Source organism: Zeugodacus cucurbitae, chromosome 2 (genome assembly GCF_028554725.1).
Source record: "Zeugodacus cucurbitae isolate PBARC_wt_2022May chromosome 2, idZeuCucr1.2, whole genome shotgun sequence".
In the NCBI taxonomy this organism is placed as follows: Eukaryota; Metazoa; Arthropoda; class Insecta; order Diptera; family Tephritidae; genus Zeugodacus; species Zeugodacus cucurbitae.
Window position 1 is genome coordinate 58,687,565 of NC_071667.1, and position 22,911 is coordinate 58,710,475.

General features: G+C 33.5%; 1 protein-coding gene across 8 annotated transcripts in view; it reads right to left on the bottom strand.

Moving 5' to 3' along the window:
* The window catches only part of LOC105214570 (segmentation protein cap'n'collar), a 126,778-nt gene that overhangs the window by 84,380 nt on the left and 19,487 nt on the right, over positions 1-22,911 (bottom strand). For 3 of the 8 annotated variants that reach the window (XM_054230491.1, XM_054230472.1, XM_054230479.1), the window contains exons 2-3: positions 21,008-21,915; positions 15,435-16,925 (exon numbers count right to left, since the gene is read on the bottom strand). The exons of 1 other annotated variant lie outside the window; for it this stretch is intronic. In XM_054230491.1, coding sequence (XP_054086466.1) covers positions 15,435-16,406 — 972 coding nt within the window. In that variant the 5' untranslated portion in view covers positions 16,407-16,925; positions 21,008-21,915. Of the gene's footprint in view, positions 1-15,434; positions 16,926-21,007; positions 22,003-22,911 lie in introns of those variants that run through there. 4 more of the 8 variants (XM_054230493.1, XM_054230481.1, XM_011188070.3 and 1 more) reach the window with 3 other exon arrangements.

The following is a 22,911-nucleotide window of genomic DNA, read 5'->3' on the forward strand; positions in this document are numbered from 1 at the left end:
TCGGTTATCTTTGAGCGGTAGCGAATCCCATTGATCATCGCGGAAGAAGTACGGCCCAATGACGCCACCGGCCCATAAACCGCACCAAACCGTATTTTTTCCGGGATACAATGATGACTCATGGAGTACGTGTGGATTGCGGCCTGACCAATAATGCATATTTCGCTTATTGACTAAGCCATTCAGCCAGAAATGAACACCATCGCTGAAGATGATTTTTCGCTGAAAATCCGGATCATTTTCAAGTTGTTGCTCAGCCGAACCCACAAATATACGACTATTCTGGTGGTCAAGCGGCTTCAGTTCTTGCGTCAATTTGATCTTGTAAGGATGTAGGTCAAAATCTTTTCGAGAAATTCGCCACAACGATGTTACAGAGAAACCCAACGCTTGAGAACGATTTGTAAGAAACTGATTTGGGTCTTCCTCAATTGATACGCTAGTGGCAGCAATATACTCGACACTTATTTGCCTCACCGACACGGAAAGATTTTGTACTGTGCCGTGGATTCAAATTTTTCCAGTATACGTAGCGCTCTTATGGTTGAGGCCACTGACTCCGAATTTCGGTAGTAAATTTTAATCGTTGTTGGATCGTATATCTTTCCATGATGAAATGGCAAACCTTACTGAAGAGAAATGTCAAAAGAGCGGCGTCGTGAGCTATCCCTCGTGAGATATTGCCATTCGATTTTAAAGATGACCGCACTGGTATGTATTAAAATCTCACGTCAAGGGCCGAAACCTTTTTTATTTTCTTGATTTGAATTTTATGAATTAACTTTTAAATAAAATCCATTAAAAAAAACATCCATATAACTCAGTAATTTATAAAAAAATTCAGAAAATCATATTTACAGTTAACCGAAACAGTCAGTAGATCTCTGTTAATTTCGGCAACTTGAGTGCCGCCCACCTCCTATTGTAAATTGAACGCCAAGCTACTTATGCTTACTGAACTAGACAAGCTAACTAAGCGCCGCCTTGTACCGGAAGTCATTCGAAAGTCTGTGTTGGATAATTGGCGTTACACAACACTGAAAAGGTGGCAACACTAGCGCATACAAAAAATGCTTAACAACAACAACAAAGTAGAAGGAATAACCATGCGAACAAATACAACAATGACGGCGCAATAAAAGGGGCGTAACTGTATACAAATGAATGAAGTGGAAGAAGAAGAAGAAGGGGCAGCAGTAAATGGTAATTGAAACAAAAAAAAACACGAGAGAGAGATTGGCAATAAAAATAGAAAATAGGCATGTGTGTGTATGCAAATAAAACATAAAAAAGTTGAGCATAAAAAGTAAAATAAAATAGCAAAATATGCATTTCTACTACCGTATTTCACAAAGATGGTGTATATACTATACATATGTATATAGTGTATGGATATGCACATACATATGTATATGTACATATGTATTCATTATACTTTTTGTCTTCAACTACAATTGCTTGTTTTATGGTTTTTATATACACATTTACTTGTTTTTATTTTCTTTTATTTTCTAGCTGATGGACGTTGGTCGTTTGCAATTCGAATGTGAACAATGGCAATTAACGGAACTTGTGCGGTGTGAAGCGAAATGAAAGGGAGGCGTGCGATTTAATAGCTTACTGTGTGGTTGATAGCCAACTACTTGGCTACCTGAATTGCGCATAACAATTAAAGAAATTATTATTAAATTGCTAGTTACATACATACATACATGCACACGAGTACATACATATGCTTGCGCATAGCTAATGTAGAAAAAGTGTCAACAGAACATGTATGTATGTATGTATGTATAGATGAAAGCATCCTTCCAATGAGAGATTACAGCTTCTAATTTTTACAATTACACTTTAGCTTGGTGAAAGCTTAGTAATCTTTATTTTTTTTATTATTTTTGTTATTAACATTTATTATTGTTTTCGTAAAACTTATGAGCATATTATAAGAGGCCAAATCTAATGATAATTGTTTATTAATTGCTTGTAACTGTAGTGAAATTAATCAATAAACATTTTTAGCCCTCTAGTGTGACCCTGTAACTGCCATTTTTAACACTTTTTTCGTTCACTTCTCCTGTTTTTTTAAACTTCGAAGAACATATGTATTTGTTGACCCTTGTGTTATATGGTTTTTTATAACCCCATGAATAGATTTTTTACCTCTAGATGGACGCATCATCCAACGCAAACTCTCTATATAAACCCAGTAATACTTATATCTAGAGATCATGGTACTTGCCATTTATAAAAAATCTGAACTAAATATTATATCTTCAACACTTAAAAAATTATTAAAAATGAATTTTTTTGATATAAATTTTTTATGAAATTTTTTTTTTTTTTTAATATTTATTTTATTTATTTAATATTTTTGTATTAAAAAAAAATAATAATTTTAAATATTTTAATTTTTTTATATTATTTTTTTAAGTACTGCATTTATAATTAATGAATTAATAGGCAAATATACTCTAGATATAAGTTCCTGAATATTACACCAATCCATACATACTACATAGCGGATCCTAATGCATTATTTTTGCCACAGCAACAAATTACATGAGAAATACAAAAGGCGCCACCTAGCGGTTGGTAGATGCAACTATTAAAAGCTCATCACTTGCGGCATCTACCGTCCACACAGCTGAATATATGTCCAATTGGACTTTTAACATTCAGCAACTTTCTTATAAGCGCACGCACGGACAGCAATTGTGTTGAAAGCATTCGCGGTCAAGGTGAAAGATAAACAAGATGACATATATTGGAAAGCAACGAATTGCACAAACAAAAAGTGTGGTGAATATAAAACGCCGGTAAAAACAGATGTTTTCTTTCATGAGCAAAGTGCGAATGCAGTTGAAAGAAACAGTGTTGTCAGTCAGGGAAGAAATGAAAAGGGGGATAAAGGGAGAATACACAAATTGGAAGAAATGAAAAATAATAAAAACAAATATTTATAGCATACTAAAGAATTATTAGTTTAAGTTTAAATAAATAAATGTGTAAAATAATTAATTAATATTTGAAATTTGATAATGAGCAATTAGTGAGATAATAATATAATAATTTCAAGTGTGATTTATGTATTTAAATATGTGTTAAATTCTTGGTGACAAAAATGAATGAAATCGGTCTAGGAATTACCCAATATATTATGAATGACTTTAGTTATGATAGTGGACTTTATGCCGTGTCTATATAGATGTAGTTCAAATTGTGTGTTATCTTAATGAAAATTAAAATTAATATAAATTAAATAACTAAATTTAAAGAACATAAAATGTCAAGTTACACCCTTCCTTAGTTGTTAGAACTAATTTAGTTAGTTAGTTTAAAGTAACTTTGCAAGTAAGGTGCACCCTAATATAAATATTTATTTATTTTGGGGACTTTTACGGAAAATTTTGTATAAATTACAATTATGGAATATGCAGCAGCTGAAATTAACAAATGCTACTACTAAATCAGACATATTCACGGAAAAATAGAAAATATTTACAAAGAATAAATAATAACTTCAATAGAAGCTAACACTCATCCCTTTATATATAAGTATAAATAAATAACAAACAATTAGAAATCATTCAATGTACTTAACATAAATTAAATCATATTTATAAGCATTTATCGTGTTTACACACCGATTAAACCGGGAGGCAACAGCCGATATACACCTGCAGGGCAAGCGAAGTATTGAGACAATGAAAATTACCAACAAAAAATGCGCTGAAATTGCGAACGTCAGCAACAATCGAGTATGGAATTAATTTCTGTTTTTCTTTGATTTCTTTATCAATTTGCATACAAAAAATATTCTTTGCGTGTAAATGTGGAAAAATCGGTCACAAGCTTGCAAATATTTATTTGCGTTTCTTATTGTTGTTGGTGGTGAATGTTTTGTTTTTACACTTTTTTCGTAATTCAGAAATAAAATCAGCCGACACGACAGATTTTCAAGCTATTTCCATGGAAATATGTATGTATGTTAATAAGTCAAGTTTTGCGCATTAATCGACCCTTAAATGCAAAACTATTGCCGAGGAGCGTTATCGACGTCGACGTAGTGTAAATGCGTGTACGAAAGAAATAAATAATTAAGCTATTTAGCAACTGAATCATTAAGTTTCTGGAAGTGTCTAAAAGTTGTAGTAGACTTATTATTATACAGAAGAAAGTAAGCACAATTCTTTACAACCAAAAAACTATTTTAACAATTCTCCTGAGTATGATATTGTATCATAATACTTCTGGAAAAAATGTCAGATTATTAATGTTGTAAAGCTTTCCAGTTGAATTTTAGTTAGAATTAGTAGACCAAGCCAACTCCACAATAGAAGACGATTCCACTATGGTCCAATTAATAACCAATTAAAATTGAAAACATCCAAAAAAATTGAGGTCCACTAAGAACGAAGCAATCTGGGACACATGTGATCAGACAGTGGAAGCAGTGAAGAACAAAAACAGCAATAAAGTTTCAAAAGAAGATCATGGTAAGAATCTAAAATACTATAGATATAATATTTTTGTACAAAGTCAAGGGCTGATCTTTCATTCGACGGATTGAGCTTACAAGAGAATTTGTATATGTAAATAAAAACTTTTATGAAAGCTTTTTACAGATAAGAAAAAGAAAATAGTTTGAACCTCATAAAAACACAAAACAAATAAAAAATATGAAGAACATGGCTTTCTTGAATCCAGACTTGTGCTTTGCCAGTCCAGTTTATCAGCTCCCACAAATAGAAAAAAAAACTTGTTGATAGCGCATAAATATCGTACTATAAATAATAAAGAAAGACGCTAAACAATAGAAAAGCAAAGGAACAACAAAAAAGAGAAGAAAATAAACAATATGCTATAAGCATACAAATAATTTGCAAGTTACAAATTCGGCACAAAACACAAACCGAGAATGAATAACAGAAAAGAAAAGCATAAAAGAGACAAAAAATAAATAAAATAAAAACTATAAAAAATAAATAAAAAAATAAATAAATTAAAAAAATAAAAAAGTATAAGAAATAAGTAAAATATAAAAAGTGTAAAAAAACAACAACAAAAAAATAACAAAAATCGAGGTAACCTAAACTAAGACAAATTGACTCAAAAATAGAACGCGCAAAAAAAGAGACTACAAAATACATATGAATGTACGTAAATATATGTGCATAAGAATGAAGAATGAGCTAAGAAAGTTCAATGAATCATTTTCAAGTCAAAAAGCTAGTGGCTGGCTGGCTGACTCCGAAGTTTCGCCAGAGTTCGTTGGCTGGTGCGATCACGTAGGTGAAGGCGCTACTACGCAGCTCCAACGAAAATAGTAAGAAACTAAGCGCACAATTATAAGAAAGCTTAAAATTAGTTGGATCCAGACAACAAAAGAAAAACCAGAACTAACAATAAGACAGCGCTCAAATGCTCAGACACTAATATATACGGTGTATAAACTTATACCCAATAAAACATTGTATTTTAATATCCGTTTGGCATTTGCGCTCTGGCATCCCATTGACAGCGGCGATCGGAAATTCAAATCACATCCGTTCGACATTTTAAGCTTATTTGACACCGGTTTGGCAATTAACACCTGATATCTCTTTGACAATTGCCATTTTCTATTCGATATCCGTTTGACATTTGTCATATGACTTTCGTTTGACATTTAAGATTCATATATCATCCATCTGTCATTTGTTATAAGCCATTTTTTGACATTTGACATTTGCCATGTGACATCATTTTGATATTTGCCATTTGACGTCTATTTGGCACCCATTTGACATTTTCCCACTGATATTCTTTTAATATTTGCCATTTGACATACGTCTGACATCCGTTTGACGTCTATCTGTCATTCTCTATCTGACATCCGTTTAACATTTGCCATTTGACGTCAATCTGACGTTTTCCAACTGATTTTCGACATTTCTAAGTGAATTACTCTTGAAACTAAATGTTTTCTGGGTATATAGACATTTGATCAAAACCCTGTCACACTTGAGTGCCATAAATGGAAGGCACAGGTGAAGCATTAATTAGTGTTAAGACCACATGCACATACAAATATAAATACATATAAATATACTTGTATGTATTTGAAGACATGCGAAACTATTTCTACATAAATACAAACTTTCATGTTTATGTAGCCTTTGTGCAGGTAAATATATACATATGTATATACATACATAAGTGTATTTTTGTATGCGTGATCGTTAATTGCCGGTTGTTGGTTATAAGACAGTTTTCTTTCATTATGTTTACTTGTTGCTTTTTCGGCCACATTAAATGTGTATTTTTTCGGAAATTTTCAAGGCATATTAGACGAGTTTCACATAAAACCTTATGTGTTGTAACGATTTCTAAGAAACTGCAGCCTAGTTACAAAGTTTTATTATGTATTTGCACTTCAAATCGGAATGAATATAGTACAATTATCGCGCTTGAGGTTCTTAGAAGTCTTATCATAAAAAAAAAAAAACAAAATAATATCAAGAAATATTAAATAAATATTTTAAAATAAATTATGAGTATTTATTCAATAATTATAAAATTTAAAAATACTCAATAAAATATTTCAAGGACTTTCTGTGCTTAACAGCTTCCCAATGTGTGATAATTGAAGAATAATCCAAATGGAATTTCAACGACCTTTGCTATACGCAGATTGGCCTTGTCTTTGTTATAGATCTTGCCAGAATCGAATTCATGACAGATTCTATAAGCGTGTCCTAAGCGATATCAAAGTATTACGGCGCTAGACTTTTTGTTTTCTATGTAATACTTGGAATGTCCAGTGTTTTGAGAATAATTTCAGCCCTGGAAATGAATATCGAACGAGTAAACTAGAATCAGTGGCCAAGGCCGTGTTGACAAATTGGACCAATCAACATAGATTGCAATGCGTCTATTAGGACCACTAATTTTCCGAACGTTTTCTGTAAATTTTTCAGTTTTTTATGGAAACTCTTATTATATGGTATTACTCTTCCTAAATTCGACCTAAAAATTTAAACTTCTTCTTGACTGTAGTAGACACCGCTTACACGGTTATATTCGAATCCACAACAGCGCGCCATTTATGCTTCGTTTTGGCAGTAATACCAAGTAAAGCCAGGTCTTTCTTCACCTGGTCCTTCCAACAGAGTGTAGGTCTCCCTCTTCCTCGCCTTGCACCAGCGGGTGCTGCATCGAACGCTTTCAGAGCTGGAGCACTTTCGTCCATTCGAACAACATGACCTAGCCAGCATAGCCGCTGTCTTTTTATTCGCTGAACTATGTCTATGTCGTCAAATAACACATACAGCTCATCATTTCACATAAAACCTAAATAGTCTGCGGTATTCGCCGTTGCCAATGTTTAAGGGACCGTAAATCGTCCACGCTTCTGCACCATAAAGTAGGACGGGAATGATGAGAGACTTGTAGAGTTTGGTTTTTGTTCGTCGAGAGAGGCGTTGTTTCCAATGATATCGCTATCATCGGCATACGCCCGCAGCTGTACACTCTTATAGAAGATTGTACCTTTTTTGTTTAGCTCTGTGGATCATATTATTTTCTCCAGCATCAGGTTAAAGAAGACACACGATAGTGAGTCACCCTGTCTGAAAACTAGTTTGGTATCGAACGACTCGGAGAGGTCATTCCCGATCCTGACGGAGCTTTTGGTGTTAGTTTTTTGGAATATTATTAGTATAAGTTTTGCAGGAATACCAAATTCAGACATAGCAGCATAGTGGCAACTCCTTTTCCAAGGTTCAAAATCTAACCTAAATTAATTAAATGAAATGAATTCATCATATCTCAAATACCTTCAATTCTGCAAAGCTGGATCGTCCCTTGTTTCAATCAATATGGTGATTTAAGCTTCACTTAGCTTTTTTAAAAAAAGGTGTTGAATCCCTCATCATACAAATTTTCATTCATACACTAAAATCTTTACTACTTTATATGTAAACAAGTTGTTGTAAGAAATTATTTTGTATCATTACTTAATTCTCAGAATTTTGCTTATAATTATAGATGAAAGCTCGATACTTATGTTAGCTTTTACTGTATTCTAAGTAAAATAATCAACGCTCGTATTTTTATATTTTTGCAAACATAAATAAAATATAGTAAATATATATAAAAAAAATTTCATCATTTGCTGTGCCTCCAAAAATGGACACGGATATAATACAAGTAAGTACACCGAAATGACTTGCTTACTGAGCTTTCAAGTGCATGCGCTTTGAAATCACATTTAATGACGAACGTGTCGCAAAAATGACCGACCGCAACAGATTTATTATTATTTTGCAATCGCCCCAATACATACAAACATACGAACATACACGTGTTCGCATACATTTTTGTACAAATATATGCACATATTTACTATTTAAGTAGGTTTGTGTGTATGCATATAATTATAACTCTGATTAATGTATGTATGTGTGTGTATGTATGCTAGTTGGTCGTCGACTTAGAAAATGTCGACCAGTGGTTAACCTTTGCGAAATCGGTACGAATATCATTGCCATCGTTGAGCTTTGCTCACACGCTCGCCACCCGAGCTGAGCTTGAGCTACGCGTAAGTAATGTGTTTTTGTTTTAAAGCAAGCAAAGCTTAGCGGCAAAGAAAGTAATTAAGCGATAATGCGTACAGTTGCGAGGGGAAAATTTGTAGTTGATTTTTGATAATATTTTTATTTAGGCAATATGTATGACTTTGTGTTGTGAGCCTCATAATTCTCCTTACAGATGGAAGTTTGGCTAAGGGTATAAAACTTCAATCAAACTCTTTAAAACCACTGAAAATAACGGTAACTAACACAACTTAAAAGCATTATGGGTACATTTTTTTAGATATGGAAAATGAAAACCTGGCAGCATTGAGGGTGTCTAAGTCCAAACCTTGAAAATAGCTGCCGAAACTTCAAAAGCTTGTTAGTGAAAATCAACAATAAATAGGTTCAAGACCTGCGGTTAAAATGGGAATTCGCTAAAAATAATAAATGTGTGAACGTAAAATAAATATGTATATAAGAGATAAGAGATAAGGGATTCTATTTTTTCCACTAGTTATTGCTATACAATTATACAATATTCGTATATTTTAGGGATGTAAGAATATTATGCACTTACATAACCTCAAATTAATAATAAATAGTAGACAAATTAGTCAATTAATCCTAATCTAAGGTTAGGTTATAAGGCTGTTTCCCAAATACACTACACGTATACTATAAAAACAGTTTTTTGTGAAACCAGGATCCTCCTAGAACAACAATTAGGAGTTGACAAAGCGCCCTGAACCTATGATTCCACCTCGTCCTCCTCCATGTAGCTTCTACAGCTAGCATCCGGTAAATTTTTTAACCTTACAGCGAGGATACGGATGGGACAATGACCAGTAAGAACCCCTACGACTAAGGAGAGGTAAACTTTACTGAGGGCAAGAGCTGGGTAGACCTCCTGCAATTCACCTTAGGTCAGAAGGATCTGGCGACTGCGCAAGTGCTAGTGACTGATCAGCGCTTGCTCAGCTCAGCCGAAGCTTATCTGTCCAGTAGTAAACCGCAATAGGACAACGGTGATTCTACATGTTTCCAGGATACAAATAGTGAGACTGACGTTTCTGACCTTGCAAGCTCATCAGCCTTACAATTTCCCGCGATTCCGCTATGGTCCAAACCAATCTAATCAAACAGTATTTCCTTAACCAACCTTGAGCGCATAGTCAGCGAACTGAAGGCTAGTACCGCCGCTCTACTATTAGAGTGGATTGTCACCTCTCTAAAGGTTGCTGCGCTTCGAAACAATATATCCGCCGCTGCCTTACTAGCAGCCACTTCCGCTTGAAAAGCGCTGCAATAGTCGAGAAGCCTGAATCTAAGATTGATGCGTAGTTCCCGACAGTAAACCCCTTCATCTACCTTTCCCGAATTCTAATCTAAAAAGCAGAAGAAAATGAAGTAATGAGGAAACCCTCGAACACAAATTCTTTTCAGTGGATACAGGCGTACACATCTCCAACAAATTAGTACAATATGAATAGTTAAGTAGGATGTTTTTTGAATGCCTGAGATTTTCTTTATAATTTCAAATATTCTCCCAGTCAAAACCGAAAGAGAGTGGGAGTAAATTACGAAAAATGTAAGCGAAAACTATTATTTCGCACAAAACTGTAGGCTGTTTTCTGTTTCTATCAGATAAGTTCGTGATGCTGTTTTGCTTGGATTTACTACGCAAAACCTTAAAAAAGCGATTTCATAACACTTCAGTGCAGAGGTACGAGGTGTGTTCAAAGAGTATATGTTTAATACCTAAGATGCATTACTTTGAGAATTAACGAATTTTAGAACCAAGAGGTCAACATTTTTATTGAACTCGCCGCATACAATATTATAAATAAATAAAGCATAAAAATATTCCAACTCAATAGACCAGATTATGTCAACGGTATTTAGAATATGAACGGCTAATATTATGACAATTACTATTTTAAGTAACAACAAGAATCAATAAATAATAATGCTGATAGTTTCACGTTTTCAATGATTCATGGCAATCAATTATGAAAGAAAACAACAACAACATTTGTGCGACACAGAAATAGTGAAAGAGATATATCATTGATACAATAAATTTAAATATAAACAAATGTTACAATGTAAACATGCGCGTATGTGTTTAAAATATGAGTAATGAATGCATCCTACGGCAGTTAACCATTATATACAAAAAACGAAAACAAAACAAGAAATAAAAAACAACAAAAAGTAAAGGTAAAAACAACACTCGATGGGCTAAAAATCAATATTTTAATATTAAAAGTCGTAAGAGAGAGATAGAGAGTGAAGTCACTTGTCCTCAATATACGAGCACTTTTTCACGTCAATACTTTTTTGTTTCGATAACTTATGCACACATGTGGGTGATAACAATACGGATAGATAATACGCAATGGAAATTATCACCATTAGTACCTACATAGGTAAAGTTGGTTCTATCGATTGCATTGGCAGCAACTAATCAAATGAAATGCTTTCGAATTGTCAACGGAACGTCTAACGACTCATCATAAAGTTTTGCTGCGAACGAATAACTTTCGAAAAGGGGTGAGTACTTGTGTCGCAGCGGCATGAATAATTTATTGTATGCTAACGCTACGGGGAGATTGAAGCAGTCAAATATATTGTAGGCTAGCGCAAAAGTTTTCGTTGCTTCCGTTTGATCAACAGAGTACTAGAATAGTTGGTAAATAATCAAAGTATTTCCATATATTGATATGCCTATTGAGGATAAAATTATTCTATGAACATATAAGGTGTACTTTTAGAGGTATGGAACATTTTATGTTCCATAAACTTTGGCAAAACTTTACAACTGAACAAATACATTTTTACCGTCCTGAATATTTTTCGTAGAGTAGTATAATCCCGATGCTATAGGATCAATACAGATTTGCCATGAATGATATAAATAGCTCCAACAGGACGGAGCAACAAGCCATAAACTGCTTAAAATTTTATTGAGACGAACTTTTGATGGGAGAATCATACTAAGAAATGAAATTTTCTATGAATCAATTTTATTGATTTAACTCAGATATGCTACTGTTTGTGTTAGTACCTCAAAGCTATGGTCAATCAAATGATCTATGGTCATAAACCAGGTGTGTTTGGGGAGAGTTGGAAACAATTTTCGACACGTTACGGCTTAGAAAACGACAGCTTGGCAAAGAAAGTGGGATAAAATGAAGTGACACCCTTTAGAAATGGATTAAGGATTAACTTATAGGAAATAAAATCGAATATCAGTTGGTGACTATTTAAAAGTTTTAGATTTCGTTGCTTATATCGAAATATGAGTAAAATGACAGCTGGACATGATGTGAGGCTGAGTTTCTACTAGAAAAAATTTTGCAATTAGCACTTTGCTAATGGCAATAAAATGGGTTTATTTTGAACTAGTGCGGAACTGGTATAATTCTGATCGAATTATAATATATCTCCCAATATATCTGTATTTAAAAAAATACCAGTTACTTAAATGGGGAAAACACAGTCGACTTTTGAGTTGAGCTACTGGTTCACACCAGTTTTCAAGTAGTCACTGATTTAATATCTAACTATATGTAAATTGATTACTTTGGAAAGGCTAATGACCTCCCTTCATATTAACATACTACAAAGAATTAATAATTCGACCGGATCCAGGTAATAGCGTCAATAAGGTTTGATCCAATCGTATGATTGCCAAAGTAGTGAAATAACACGACAGACATATAGAAGATTCTATATTTCGCATGCATACACACATAAATAAAAAAAATATATAAAAAACGTTTTATTTTATGCCTTCAAAAGCACTAAAAACAATTTTAAATTAATATTATTCTTATTACCTATATTATACCTTGCCTTGCATTTTTTATTTTCGCCATATTAATGAGAAAAAATGTTAAGCAATTGTCTCGCAAATGTTAAAAATAAATATTACCCAAAAATTTGTGCGCTGAAAAAAAACTCTGACAATGCATATGCGTAATGCGGCGAAACGATGGAACTCACGACAAACCCGTCTACAAACACAACTGCATTATGGTTTATTTGTACAGACTTTCATTTATAAAATCATAATTGAGTAAAAGAGAAAATTTTCACAAGGAGACTGGTGTTGTACTGTAGCTTTTCAGACTAGTCTTCAAGTGGAACAAAATTTAATAAATATAGTGTTTTTAATGAAAATTATTGTTTTTATCGTTAATGAATCGACATTAGAAATTAATATAGAATTCTTCTTAAATAACTTGTTATATGTTCTCAAGTTCTTAAACTTAAGTCCATGGAAAACACTTTATTAGCAATAATTGAGCATTTTTATGATATTCTAGCAGATTTTTGTGAAATATTAAAGGAAAATTGTGTAAATTCAATTAAAGGCATTTAAATTACCCTGTTTTCCAAAAGTTTAAAAGTAAATTTTCAGGAATTATACTAAGATATTGCTGTGATTAATTTGAAGGAATTTTTCAACAAGAAGTATTTGCTTTTTACGGGGTTTTTGTATTGGAAAATTTTATATAATTTCATTCAATAGCAAAGAATTAATAAATATTAACCAAGAGATCAAAAGCTAAAGACCAGATTTCGACAAACTGGCATAAATCGATCGACACCTTAACTGATAATTGTTGAATTTTTTGTAATTCAATAGAACAAAAATAAAACTTGTGGAAAATGTCATTGAAATATAGCAACACACGTTGAGAACTCTTAAATACACCCTTATCAAAATGGAGTAGTACTGGTACAAAAAAGTATAGTTCTAAACACACTTTCGTTTTTCTCCTGGGTATTACACAAATTTACTCATGACGTGAACGCATTCGCTAATAAAATTACATTTAATAAAATTGTGTGCATTTACTCTTCAACAACAACAACAACAATTTACTGGCGTGAGCGTGTCACCAACTTTTGCAACAGACACGTCAACAGCATCAGCGGCCGAGGGGGCTGCTTGCAGTAGCAACAGTAAAGCATTGGCAATTATGAAAAAAAAAATAAAACAGCTCACGGCAGCAACTGACCGCTTTGGCTGACTAAATGACTGGATGTTCTTGATTCGTCGCATTAAGGCGAACGCTTTGAAGATAAATTTGTTTTGCTACTATTTTTGTTTCTTTTATATTTGGTTTTATTTTATTTTTGAGTGTATAATTTTGCATTTGTTTTTGTTATTCTTTCTTTGCGCTCAATGCAAATGTATGCAAATAAATAGTCGAAACGTTTTAAAAAAAAATTCGTTTTATAATAGAATAACGTTGAATCAGTTAGACCCCGAGGGGGGCGAAAAAAATAAAAGAAAAGCTAAATGAAAATAAAAAACAAAGCCACTTTAGCTTGAGTTTAGTATAGTCAATTAGCGTTGACCCAAATGCAATTTTCGCATTTTTTATTTTCTTTTTTTCGCTTGCATCTAATTTTAGAAAGTTATGGACATTTTGCTGTTTCGTGCAAAGTCTGTGGTCATAAATTTATGTAAAAAAAAAACATTTTCATGCATATTATTTTTTGTTGCAATGCATATGGAATTTGTTGTTGCTTTTATAACATTTTTTTGTTTTTTTTTTCAAAAAATTATTGATTTCGATTGTGATTTGATTTACGCAAGTGTAACCAGTTCAATTTCGTGAGAGTATTATAATTTATCAAAGCTTTTGAAGCAAATATTTCAAGATTATGCTTTTATGAAGCCGATATTAAAAAAAAAATTAGTTTTTTCAAGAATTTTTATTTTTTAAAGTAAAAAAAAAATTTATTTGAAAAAACTTAGCTTAAAAACTTAAAATTTTAAGCATTCAAAAAACATTTCAATTATCGGTGCTCATAAAAAAAATCATAGAACAATTTTACTGAGTCTAACAAATAACAAATTTAATTGGAACCCAAATTTTAGGTTATATTTCTCAAATCAGAACCATTTCGTAGAACACTATCTAGACACACCCTTCATTGAGAATTTATAAAGAACAAGCTGACAAGTAAAGGGTTTATATATTCTTAGAACTGTTTTCAAGCACAGAAGGAAGTTCGACTATCGACTGTCGACATAACCTTAAAATCCAGAACCCTCTTAATGCCCAATAAAAATCTACTACATTTTTACGATCACAATGGTATTAAAGATGTCATTAAGACGTCTGACTGCAGTTGCTTCCTGTTCTTCTCAACGGCGCTTGCAAAAACAAACAAATCTACAACAGAACAAACGGTTGTTCTTTGTTTAAAGCAAAATCGACCTCGAATAAATGAGGAAGTTGCTTTGTAGCAATAAAAAAAAAAAACTCGCGTGAATGCAGTGGAATATAGAAGTAGACAATTCTATTGAACAAAAGCACCTATAAAATAATTTTTACCAAATTCCTAACATCCCTACATATTAAATTTTTACTTCTGTAATTATTGTAAAAGTAGACAAAAAATATGTATTTTTAAATTTTCTATGTAAATATGCATGAGAATGTTTTTAATAAAATTGTTGATTTCAATTAACATACTTTAAAGTGAAAGGTTAACAAACCCCATCAAGCATATTAATTTATAAAGAGCTTGTAATATTCAATTAAGTTGAAAAGTCGCGTCACAGAAAGAAAATATAACGGTATACATATGTATGTATATGCATAATTTGCAAAATTTGAATTTCGCATTTTTATAAGGGAAAATGCACACGAAGGAGACAAAGTAAAAATTTCTATACAATAAGACAGTGAACACTACAAATTAATTCAGAAGTTTGGCAACCAATGTAGCTTCTTCACACAATAAATTACTCAAATCGAGCACAATTTGATGCCACTCTGAGATCAACAGCAAACTCGCAACCTCCTGACAATCACAACTTTTAAATAAATTTAGTAAAATTTGTGTTACCTCTTTCAACAAATCCATTTGGCTGATAAATGGGCTCAAGTCCACTTCTTCAGTTGACGCCGCTTGCGCGTTATCATCGGCACTTTCCGGTTCTTTCTTAATCTTGGGCGCTGCTTCGTCGCTGCTGGCGCTTGAGGAAGTTGCCACTTCATTGTCGAGCGCAAATTCCGTCTCCTCTTTGTCGAGCTGTTCGGTTTTAATGCTAGCAATATCTGCCGGTTCGGGAAAAGTATCATTTAATGCGCCCGCGCCGACTGTTTCCTCTTTCACGACGGCGCCAGCTGCTGCTGCGCTTGCAAAACTCGGAAAGAACATATCCAAATTGACATCAATGTAGGTATTGTTGTTGGGTTCATCTTTGAGCGGCAAGCCAGCGTACGGATTGTTGACGGCAAGATCGCCAAAGTCACGCAAATCGGCTAAGTTTTGCTCCCACACCGAACGTTGATCTTGAAAGTTTTCCGAATTGAGAAACACATCCAACTCCGATGCGGGCAAACCCATATTGCTGGCATTCGTGCTGGCGGCCGCCGCAGCCGCCGCGGCATTAGCGGCCTGCTCCAAGGCAGCAGCGCCAGCCACATTCACACTACCACCGGCGCTCGATGTCGTACTCGTCGTTGCCTGCAGCTCCGGTAGTGTGGCTGTCTGATTGGTGCCACCATCATTTTGCACATTCAGCATGTAGGCGGTGACATTGTATTGCGGCGGTGTGGCGTCGTGTTGTCGATCGTAGCGTATGAGATCCTCTATTAGTGGCATCATAGTTTTACGATTCGCATAGGGATACTCCACCATCGGCACAGCGCGCAACATTTCCAATTCCCAGCCATCGCCATCGCGCAGCTCTAACTGTGAATCCCAATTGCGTAGACGTTGCTGCAAGAAGTTATCTGGATCCACATGCAGCAAACTCAAGGCCAATGCCAGCTGTAGCATCTTCATGGCGTACGATTTCTTGTTCGATATCATTTTGAGCCGTCGTGAAGTTTTAGCTAACGGTAGTTTTAATGAAACAATTCACCGTTGTGTGTGTGCACGACTCCTGCACCCACGTATCACCCCTACCCTCCGACCCCCGCAAAGTGTGTGAAATGTCACAGACTAACTGTGACAATCGACTTTCAGTGTCGACGCAGCCGCCGCTGCGCTTTGCCTTGAATTGGAGGTTAATTCGTACGTTGGTGTTTTGACTTTTCTTCTTTAATTTAGTCCGATTCGAAATAAACTATAAATATTTATATTTATTTATCTATTATTTTTGCGTTCTTCGTAGCTTTATGAGTCGTACAAGTCCTTCCCGATTTGGGTTGTCGCAATTTGTAATTGTTTCTGGCTTTTACTGCAGTCGTTCTGCTACAACAAATTGTTTTATGGATTTACTTTTGTTGTTGTTATATGTATGTATGTATTTGTCCACACGTCGCACACAAACGTTCTCTTCACCACTCACTCGGTTAAATCGCAATTGCCCGCAATTAATTAAAAGCTCTGCAATAGATCGGAGAAAAATAATATATAAATATATATGTAAATAGGAGTGTGTGTATGTGTTTGAAAGTGTGTACAAGACATTACACAAATGTGATTGGACATACATATACTAAATATGTAAAAATAATTAAGCTATGAATGCGAGCAATTTATTTACAAATATGACATATGAAGGATGATGTTTGTTGTTTTTGCTCACGCAAATGGCTGGTAGTAAGTAAGTAATGGTATTTAAATGAGATTACGCGTACGTACATAGATTATAAGATTGTATTAGGAAGTGTTGACACTTATAATAGCATAGATGGGACCTTCCTCAACAATGACGGATCGAACAAAAATCTCACAGGAAGCAGTGCGGATGCTTCTAAATTAATTTATGGATGGAATATATGCCGTTTTGACAAACTAATTAAGTGCCTACAACGGAATAACGCTTCTGATGTATGAAGAATAATCAATGAACTTCGATGTGTTAGAGACCTCAAGAGTGATCTCAAGAACTGGTTCGCAACCTGCAATAAAATATCTTTATGCGTTAAGGTTTAAGTTAGTTCCTGAAGGTAAATATGTGACGAAGAAACTTATCAAAAGTGCTTTTCAAAGCTTTAAGCTCTAATGTGACCGGCTACTTGAGAACTTGTTGGGATTTTTGAAACTCCGCGAAGAAATCGAAAAATTTAACATTCATCTTTTGTGGAAATAGTTTCCGCAAAACATATAACTCTAAGGGCGGTAAGCTATAATAAGCTTCAAAGCGGATTCCTCTCATAGGTTAGGTTAGGTTTGTAGGCAGATCTCTGCAAGACAGAAAGATCTCACTTAGACAGCTGTCCATTGTGGTACCAATAAAACTCCCCGTGGAACAAAGACCTTTAAGATGCAAGTTGCTTATAAAATCCATAAGTCAGACAACAGCAAGATCAACCCAGAAAATCGGCGGAGAGGATCAGTCAAGAGATTTATAACCAAGGATAACATCCTATTTATAGGCTTGTAACTTTATTCGCTGGGCCTAAAAGAAAATGATACTAGAACAAAGTTGAAGTAGAATCACAGATCCAAAACTCGACCGGTCAATTCTCAGTGGAAAGTTTTATAAGGATAGCATAAAACTCTAACAAATGCTGAAGTGACTATCAAGAGATTTCTATGCAACTAAAGGATCCAAATATTGAACGATTCACCTCGCTTAATGAATTAATAGAGTCTCGGATGAATCAATAGTTACGGAACTCGTCACGAAAAGCCGATATAAGACCAATTTCAGTAACATTTCATATGAAATAAGATTGGTGGTTTTTATCTCTGGTGAACGACCACTGATTGCTGGGCCAATATGGATTTTATACTATGTTTTATGGAGAAAGTTGTATGTTGAAGAAAACTATATCGACTTTAAGTTCTGAAGCATATGGAATTAATTTGAATTCATTTATCAGAAGAATTAGCTGGTATTTCAGATATGACTTTCCGCTAGACCTCGGGGTACGAAACGCCACACTTCTATAAATAGAATTTTTTTCGAAATTTCTTTTCATTAATTTGCAATATTTTTTATTGATATTTATGATTTGCATATAATTCTGGACACACACACACATCAATAAACGTTTTCTAATCGCAAAACAAGAACTCAAGGTCATCTCGAGTCATTTGCCCTCGCATGAAAAACGCAATTCTTTTTACTGCTAAATATTTCCATATAAACAACAATATTTTCAATCTGCAATTTAATTAAATAACCAATAAATGCGAAATTATTTTTAGAATGATATTATTTTTAAGACGCACACTTTCTTATAAACAAGTATGTATGTATTTTAAATTAATTTCAAAATAAAGCGTAGGTGTTGAAAATATCAACATAATTAAATAAGAATGCGAAATGCTGGAGTCTGATGCAAATAAATATATATATGTGTATATTTTAAGAATTTTCCCACTTCCATTGCATTCTTATATCGGTATATGTATATGCGTATATAAATATTTTATTATAATTTTTTTTTTTGTTAAAATGTGAAAGAAAAAATAAATAAATAATGCGTTGCTTCTTAAAACAAAACGATGAATGGTGGTGAAGAAGAAATTACGCAGTGGCGGTTAAATGTTGTTACGCTTGAACGGATGATGCTTTTTATGGCATTGGTATTACACATACCGATGAGGCGTACAGTATGTCACAGAAATAGGTTTCCAAATTATTAAACTTTTTAAAATAGGATGAAATGAAACTACTTCAGCAACTAGTAATTTTAGATTACTTTTTAATGGAATTTGGGGTTAAGTTTTAAAGTAATGTATTCCTCTAATATAATATGTAACTGTTTGCTTTAGGGGTTAGGTGGGTTTCAAAATTTCAAAATTTGAACAAAAAATAGTGCAATATGTTTAGAATTTTATCCAAAAATATCAAATCAATCCGAGTATATACCCATTGGAAGTTCCGCCCATCAGGACACGCCAGTACGAATGTAAAACTTTAAACGCACTTATCTCAAAACTCAATTTTTCAAGTCGGTGGACACGATTGCTCGAAAAGTTATGAGGCGATTTAGTTCAAATTTTGCACACTTCTTTGGAATAACATTATCTAGTTAATGAACCAAGGCTTTATTTTTTTATTACAACTATTTGTTTTTTTTTTTCGAGCGAAAATTTTACTAAAAAAGGGACTATTTTTGGTCAAAATTCTGTCAAAAATTCAAAACTAAATTTTTCCTTTTTTCCTTCGTTCATTAAATAGTTTGATATGTTAAATTGTTTAAATTAAATATATAAAAAAAATTATTAAAAAAAAGTAAAAATACCTTTGTTTTTAGACTCTGAAATCCACCTAACCCCTTAATGCTATTTATTTTGGAATCTATTTAGATTTTTTATTATTTTTATAAAATTCATATTAAAATTTTAATATTTTTTTCTAAAATATATTATTTATTATTACATAATTAATTTTAAATTCTTAAGGGGCTATTCTGGTCTAGGATTTTGAAAAAAATCGATTTTTTTGCATAATTTCAAATATATGACCTTGGAAGGATTTTTCAAAATTCGACTTATTTTCGGAGATATAGCCGATTATGTGACGTGGCGTCCGAGCCGGCCGTGCGGTCTCCTAAACTTTAAACGCGTTTTTCTCGAAACTACTTTTTTGAGTGGTATCTCGGTATCTCGATTTTTTTTTACATTATTAAAATGTTAATAAAATGCATAAAAAATTGATAGTAAATACGTTTTTCATTTTTTTATCTTAGTTTAAAAAATGCTTAAAATTTATGAGTCTAGACCAGAATACCCTTAAGTAGGCAGTCAAGAAAATAAATTTTATTTTTACAGATTTATTTTTTTAAATATCTGTTAATATCGTCAGAAAAATTTATTGGAATTCTTTCATTCAATTAGAAGAGAGAAACATGTTTTTGTGTCATACTGTACACACTACATTAAAGAATTGTCTTTGACTATATTATGTATGAATGAATGACCGTAGATATATATGAATATATAATAAGTAGATGCAGTTAAAGATACCGATTACACTGTGCGACAATTTTAAAGAATTTCCTGCCCGCCAGAATTAATAGCTAATCATGGTCATGGAATCTAACCTACTGAACTTTATAACCAGACTTGTTCCAGGTCAGTTAGAAAAAACGCGATAATTGCGAATTTTTGAAATAAAAATTAAAAATTTAATTGAATTTACTTCAATTAAAAAATCATTTCTATAATAAATTTTAATATTGTTGTAATAGCGACATGGTAGCAATAATCAAATATAAAAAAGTCCATACATTTTTTTAATAATTTTTTCGCTTATTAGATCTATCCTGCATACCATTCAGGACGTCATATAGAATCACTATTAACTAAAATGTCCAGTAGCTAATTTTTTTGTTGCACAGTGTAATAAGTATTGTTAAATGTTAACACCACGACGTGGGTGGTTGATGCGTACACAATGAATGCCAAAAATACTGTATGCGAATACATATGTATATGTAATTTGCTATCAACACAAGCAGTTAAATGCATTCTGCACACGCAGACCAGTAGACAGACAGTACACTCACCTTTTGGGGCTTTGTTTTTGCACGCCTGCACTATATTGGGCACACACCGCACCACAACCGGAGAGAGAGACAATATTGCTACGCAATTGACTTGCCGCACAGCTGCTGACCGACTCTCAGTCTGGGGTTTAAGAACAAAAAGCACAACAAAACACGAAAGAAGGCTGCTAGCCAATTGCAAGAGCGTTGCTTCAATGACAGCTGTTGGGCGGTGCGGGTGTATGAAATGTTGTTGTTGTTATTATTTTTTTTCCAAAGCAATAAAAAACTTGCTGAAATATTCGCAATTGCTCTGTTGTTACAAGTTGAATGATCCTGTGTTATGTGATGTTTGTCCTTGCGCCCACGTGGGAGTCATGCAAACACACGCGCGCACACACAAAGCAACGACAGGGTTGTCTATATGCACTTAAAAGCACTGTTAATTCGCGCAAATACGCAAACAACGCTCGCAGACGCACACACACAACTGTGTTTGTTTGTATAATTTTTCTTGTTGTTGTAAATTTTCAAGGGGTCGCACAAGCGGGGTGCTGCAGCGTGTGTTGTTGTTGTGCTGTCTGGAGGGTAGGTGTAAGTTTGATTTGAGTTTCAACTTTTTTTTGTTGATGCTTACAGGTCACTGTACGATGAAAATTGCGAATTCCATTAACGAGTTAAAATGTTGCTGTTGTTGTTTTGTGTTAATTTTCTTGTTATTCTTATTGTTGCTGTTGCTGAAACTCTTGTTATTTTTTTTTCGTTCCTTTCGTTGTATGTATACTGCGTCGTTTATATTCTAACACAATATTCACTTATTCGTTGTTTTTGTAAAATATTTGTTGCTACTCTGGTTCTTAGTATCGCACGCTCTACGTGCGTGTCCTTGAACTTGGCCAACGTACTTTCACTAATGCAGATAACGAATACTAAAAAAAATTGCGACCAAACAATTGAAATGTGTCTTTTTATAGACCAAATAGAAGGGGGAGAAAAAAGGGAAATAAATTTAAAAAGTAATGCAAACAGTAAGAAAAACAAACACTAAAATGACGTCTGAGTAGAAGGCAAAATAGGTTTTCGCAAATAAATTAGTTTATTTTGGTTGTCGTGGCGTATTTAGGTTTTTTTCTTAAAAATTGACGAATATTTTTGCACATACTGTAATTTTCAGTTATACTCTATAAACAAAATAAAATTTTGATTTACTTTCTTTTTTTCACTTTTTTTTTTTTGCAATACACACTATTGGGCGCCAGCACAAACCAGCCCCTTTTTTCATTTATTGCCTCACACTATCGCCCACTATACGCGTCTAACGGTAGATATTAATGTGTTAAATACGTCGTTTACTTTTTGTTTTTATTATTATAATTTTTTGATTTATTTGTTTTTATTTTTTTCAGATTTCCCACCACTCACTTGACCAATTGGAAGTCAAACAATAAATAATTTCACTGCACTAAAAATATGAAATTTATTTTTTATTATTTATTCACTTTGTGCCTCTTCCGCAGTTCAACACTTCCAACTGCTTTGTTGTCTTCATTAGAATAATTGAATATTTCATAAACGCTTGCCGATTTGGCTCAGAGGCGGCAAAATGCGTTCAACACTATATTATTATTATTATTTTTTAATTATTTGTTATATGCGCTTTGTCTATATGTTTTATAAACACAAGCAGGCAAATGTGTAGCTATTCTGCGAATCGCGCGATTCGTAGCAGTGCGATATCACAGCCAACATCTGCGCTACACAAATCGTATATACGCGCATGATTCACCACCCGCGCATATATAAACACACACAATCTATTTGGCTTTACAACAAATGCAACTGTAGTTGTTGTTGTTGTTGTTGATGCGCAATGTGAATTTTTCTTTGTTGTTTGCAAAAGACGCTTTTTAGCATGCGAGTGGGCT